The sequence below is a fragment of the Condylostylus longicornis genome, unplaced genomic scaffold (genome assembly GCF_029603195.1).
Source record: "Condylostylus longicornis isolate FDR11 unplaced genomic scaffold, ASM2960319v2 ptg000080l, whole genome shotgun sequence".
NCBI classification, from domain to species: Eukaryota; Metazoa; Arthropoda; class Insecta; order Diptera; family Dolichopodidae; genus Condylostylus; species Condylostylus longicornis.
This window is the reverse complement of record NW_026578048.1, coordinates 1,225,939-1,231,922: the sequence shown is the minus strand read 5'-3', so window position 1 is coordinate 1,231,922 and position 5,984 is coordinate 1,225,939. Positions and strand designations below refer to the sequence as shown.

At 29.5% G+C, this 5,984-nt stretch overlaps 1 protein-coding gene across 1 annotated transcript; it reads right to left on the bottom strand.

The window, feature by feature from the left end:
- Positions 1 to 225: 225 nt before the first annotated feature.
- LOC129613072 (intraflagellar transport protein 56) lies at positions 226 to 3,062 on the bottom strand. Its single transcript, XM_055526989.1, has 6 exons — positions 3,031 to 3,062; positions 2,791 to 2,925; positions 2,285 to 2,691; positions 1,122 to 1,569; positions 520 to 980; positions 226 to 445 (listed from the first exon to the last, which is right to left on the bottom strand). Exons 1-6 carry the CDS (start codon positions 3,031 to 3,033, stop codon positions 247 to 249), a joined length of 1,653 nt encoding a protein of 550 aa, XP_055382964.1. The 5' UTR covers positions 3,034 to 3,062; the 3' UTR covers positions 226 to 246.
- Between the last annotated feature and the right edge of the window lie 2,922 nt (positions 3,063 to 5,984).

The window sequence follows — 5,984 nt, the reverse complement described above, 5'->3', positions numbered from 1 at the left end:
AGAAACGGTTTTCGGATTGTCCCAATTTGTGCAAGTGATAATAGATATAATGTCAAAAAGCACATATATGGGCAGACGTATTTTTGAAAATTTCTTAATATGTACAGTAATACTTAGTTTTATGCTTATACCTTTAATATTAAATTTGCAAGTGCTCAATTTTTTATTATTTTGCAAGTTTTATTTTTGTATCTTGTGCTTAAAATTTAAGGCTATAATTTTTTAATTTAAGACGGAAATTTGCACTTATTTAAAAATTGATGCATGTTTCCGTATAGTTTTCAGCATTGATTCAGCTTGTTGATTATCTGAATCTCTTAATAACGATATAACATCACCGATACCATTTGGTGGTTTACCTTTTTTCGCATCAGATACCATAGCATATAAAACACCAGCACATGCACCACGTTTACCTTCCCAATTTTCTGGACTCGGATCTAATCTGAAAATTACAAATGAAAAATTAATTAAAATTTCAATTTACATCTACAATATATACATAAGCAATTAACTTACTTCTCTAGCATATCGAATGCTTTCGCAGCCACCCAAAATTCTTCACATTTATAACAATCATTTGCAATCAATTGTAATAATACAAATGCTTCTGAATTTGTATCTCTTGTTACAAATAAATTCCAGGCTTGTTCTGGATGCCCAGCATTTATATGACATCGAGCTAATATCATACAATATGTGTGTGAATTTCTTATATCTAAATCATTTATTTGTACAAATAATTCTTCAGCTTCTTTATAATAACCTGTGGCAGCTTTTGCTTGTGCATAATTAAAATTAAATGTATCATCATTTATAAAATAGCTACGTATCGAATTTAAATATACTAAAACTTCTTCGAATTGACCATATAGAAAGAAAGCTGATGCCATACTTTGACGTCCGGGTATTGTATCGCACTCTGATGCTGAACTTCCAACTAAATGTAGATTTTGTTGTGCTGTTTTTAAGTGCTCTTTCTAAAAAAATTTAAAAATTTTGCTATTCTAAATTAATTGTTATTGATATTCTAAACAGGCAATGTGATCTAGCAAGCATGTTTATTATTATAAAACTATTTTTAGTGCATTTTCGTTTATAAAAAAAAAAATTGTATTTACTGATCCAAGTTGTTGTCCTAAGGCAGCATGTACAACACCTTTAAGTATATATTCATGTGGAACAGTTGGTTCAACTTGTTTCATTAAACTATGAGCTTCCTGTATATTATTACGTTTTAAATGAAATATTGCTAAATTTAAACGTGCTTCCGGTACAATATTTAATAATGATGGAAATGTTTGTAATGCACCTTCACCATTACGAAAAACCACTAAATTATGTTTAATTAAATCAGCACCAAATGTTCCATTGTCAGCAATATTATTGATTTCCTGTTCAGCAACTCTACCATTAAATAAACGAAATCGATTACATGCTTTTAAATTAATAGCAATTGTACTATCAGGATGTTGATTCAAATAAATATCAAGAACTTCTTGAGACATATCATAATAATCGAGCTTGTAGAAACACAATGCTAAATATACATTGAGAGCAAGAAATTCTCTGGAAAAAAATTAAATGAAAAATACTTATGTACTGCATGTATAAAAAAAAAGTATGTACAAATTTCTGTGATAAAAAAAAATTCAAGCAAGCGGATAAAAAAATAAAATTGTTGACTTTCTTTAAAATCTTGAAGACATTTATTTTTTCCAATTGAATAAATAATTTTTGTCTGGGGGTGATAAATTATAACTCTAAATCTTTAGCTTCAATAAATTTAGAAATGTGTGGTGTGAAGTACGTTATATGGGGTTTATATTATCATATAATTAGAATACAATAAGCCCCCTTCTATAATATTATGCTTTCGTTATATTGAGAATTGATTATAAATTAATTCATCACGTCGATAATGTGAAAATAAATTGGTTGAATATATTAAAAATTCAGATAATCATTCCGAAAGAGACTTAAGATCGTTAAATAAAAACAGTTATTTTATTACTGGGCACATGGAGAATCTAACTTCGAAAAAAGATATTGCGGTGGAACTGTTACCCTATGAAACTCTATTATATTTTGTCCATTCTTAAAACTTAGATAAATTTTAAACGTAAAACAAAATTCATCAACTTTGTTAAATGAAACTTTCAAGGATCCTTTCTCATTAACCGATTCCACAAGCGTTTACATACCAAACTTTCATTAAATTTTAATTAAACTGAAATTTTAAAAACAATTCCTGCAATTAAAACAATTGAATACAAATATTTACTTATTATCCAACAATATCCTTTTATATATATCAATAGCTTCTTGATAATGTGCTCTTAAATAATGCAAACAAGCTAAACTTAATGCATCTTTAACATCATCTTTAAGTGATTCATGTAATTCCATTAATTCTTCTTCACGATCCAATTTATGTGCTAAATGGAATAATAATCGTATTTTTAATCCTGTATTTGGTATTTCTTCCATTAAACTATATGCTTCTTCATACATTCCCAAATAGAACATGCATACAGCTATATTTAATTTAATATCCTTAATAGTTGGATCAATATTTTTTAATTTTAAATATTGTTCTAGGGCCTGTTGATAATCTCCTAAATGAAAACTACAAAATGCTATCCATTGGTCCCTTAAATTTATTTGGTCTTCATTTTCATCGTTCGAAAACTAAAATTTCAAATTTGATTCACAATTAATATATAGATGCAATATATTATTTCAATACTTTGGCTTTTCTAATTATAAATGCAATATTTTATAACTTACTTCAAGAAAGGCTCTTCCACCTGTATAATCTCTTTGAAGAATAAAATCTTCGAATTGAGGTAAATTTTTCTTTGAATAATTGTTGGCTGACGTATGCCTTGAATTTGCTGAATCGTTTTTCCCCCTCGATAAGATCTACATAATATAAATAATATATATATTTTTTTTATCACATTTAATATTATATTTTTAAATTTTCATTTTGTTTAATAAATTTTTAAAATTTTTATTTTAACTTACCATATTGAATTACAGATTGATTTCTCTTTAACATTGCTACAGCAAATAATTCTAAAAGACTATTTAATGATTAAATATGAGGCAAATCGAATTACAAACAAAATTGTTTGCCACAACAATGTTGCATAGCAACAAGGGTGCATACAAATAGTTGTCTTCAATCAAAATCCATTCGATTAATTTATACATGCGCCATAAGGGCGAAATTTTTAAAATAAATAAAAAATAAGTTTGGTTCAACAAACTCGGATATTAACAAAATTAGTAATAAATTTTATCATTTATTTTTTTGTCACTTTCCGAATTTGGATGTCAAGAATGCCGGCCTACTTTTTGTTTTCCTCAATAGTTCAAAATAAAAATTTTCTTCTATTCAAATATTTGGAAATTCTTGAAAATTAAATGAAAATTTTAACAATGTATGCTTTAATTAAATTAATAAATGAATGCTCTAAGCAGTAGTGTGAGGAAGAATAATATGTTTTGTCCAATATGTTAATATATGACCACGAGTTGTGAAAAGTAAGTTAAAATCAATATTATTTGAAACTGTAAGATCGGCTACCGCATGAAACTAGAACAACAGAATGTTAGCGTCATATGATAGTTTGTGTGATTTGTTTGTACCGCTCCCTGTCCCTTGCTGATTCTACCAGTGCACCAACTTCCGATATGCCAGTCCAATTCCTGATATTTCGGAGCCAAGACAATTGCTTTCTACCAACTCCTCTGCGTCCTTCGATCTTCCCCTGCACGATGAGCTGCAACATCTCGTATTTCGCACTCCTCATTACATGGCCAAAGTATGCTGTTTTTCGACGTTTAACAGTTGTGATTAGTTCTCTTGTCACATTCATTCTTCTGAGAACCTCCTCGTTCGACACACGGTCTACCCATGAAATCTTGAGCCTTCTTCTATATATCCACATTTCGAATGCTTCCAGCTTGTTCATGTCTTTTACTTTTAATGTCCATGCTTCCACACCATATAATAAAACAGACCAGACATAACATTTAACGAAACGTATCCGCAGCTTCATGCTGAGGTTCCTGCTGTAGAAAAGCTCCTTATATTTAAGAAATGCCTTCCTGGCCATTTCAATTCGGCACTTTATTTCCCCATTACAACTCCAGTCTTCGTTTAGCCAACATCCAAGGTACTTGAAAGTGGACACTTTTTCAATTTGACTGTTGTTAATTGTAATAGTCGCACCAGGATACGGATTTCTATTTCTGCTGACTATCATCAATTTCGTTTTTTGAGTGTTGATGTTAAGCCCAAAATTGTTACTGTAGTGGTTGACTCTATCTACTATATGTTGTAAATCGATAATATTATCAGCTATTAACGTCGTATCGTCAGCATATCTTATATTATTTAAAAACGTGCCATTAACTTTTACGCCTACTTCCACATCAGCTAGTGCCTCCACGAAGATAGTTTCCGCATATAAGTTAAAGAGCATTGGTGACAAAATACAGCCCTGACGTACACCTCTTTGAATTGCAATGCTATCCGTTAAGCCATGCTGAGTTTTTACGTTAGCTGTCTGATTCCAATAAAGATTTCTGATACAGTTTATAGTTTTTTCTTCGATATCTAATGCACTTAAAATTTCTATCAACTTTTCATGCTGCACCCTATCGAAAGCTTTTTCGTAATCAAGGAAACAGAGAAAAACATCCTTCTGAACATCTTTGCAGTTTTGTACTAGTATATTTACGCCAAAGAGAGCTTCTTTCGTGCCTGTGCCTTGTTTAAATCCGAACTGAGTTTTTCCCATATGTGCTTCACACTTGGAATACATTCGACTTTGCAGTATTTTAAGAAAGATTTTAAGCGCATGACTCATTAAACTTATCAGACGGTGATCTTTACAGCTTTTAGCATTCGCTTTTTTCGGTAGTGCAATAAATGTCGACTTTAGCCAATCTTCTGGGAAATCACCTGTGTCATAAATTTGATTAAAAATGTTGACCAATATATCTAAATTATCATAATCTATTAACTTTATTATTTCTGCTGGTAAATCATCCGGACCTGTAGTTTTATTGTTTTTTGATGACAATACGGCCTTTTTAACTTCTTCTTTTGTTATTGGAAATCCAAAAGGTAGTATGTTAGTGTTATTGTTGTTTATTGTTCTCCTTTGATCTTGAAATAACTGTTGAACATAATTTTCCCAGGTTTTTTGTTCCTCATTTACATCAGTTATAAGTTGACCTTGTTCGTTTGTTAATGCAGCGGTAAGTTTTTTATGATTTGTACCCGTGATTTCTTTAATTTTTTTGTGGACATTGAAATCATCATGTAGATGTTGCAGTTTCTCTAATTCGTCACATTCTTTCTTCAACCAGTCCTGCTTGGCACGCCTAATTTTAGCTTAATATTTTTCAAATGATATAAACTTAAAAAACTAAAAGAAAAAGAGAAAAAAAACCAAAAGTCTAAAAATACTTCACGTAAGCACTTTAAGTTTTGATCAAAATTGAAGACAATAAAAGACTTAAAAAATGAAAAAAATTAAAAAATAAAATACACAATAATTGAAAAATTCTTGTCGAATAGAAAAATAGAAAATTAGCAAAAACAGAAAGATAGAGATGGAAAAACGGTCAGATGGAGTAAAGCATTTAGAAATTCCACGATTTAAACATTTTTCATTCAAAAGTACCTACAGCAGAAGAAAGAGAAAAAAAATTATTAACAATTTGAATTTTATTTTAATTTTTCCTTATTTTTTATGTTATTTTTTGTTTTCTAATGTTTCTGTGCTAAAAAATGAAAATGCAGAAGAATTAAATAATGGAAGAGTTCGTTATATTATCATGATATTTTTCACCGCATTACTATATATGTATACATATACATTCAGAAATTTATTCTTATATGCATATAACAAAAGATTTGTATGAGTGTTGCATACTAAAATAAAATGTAGTATGGTTTCATC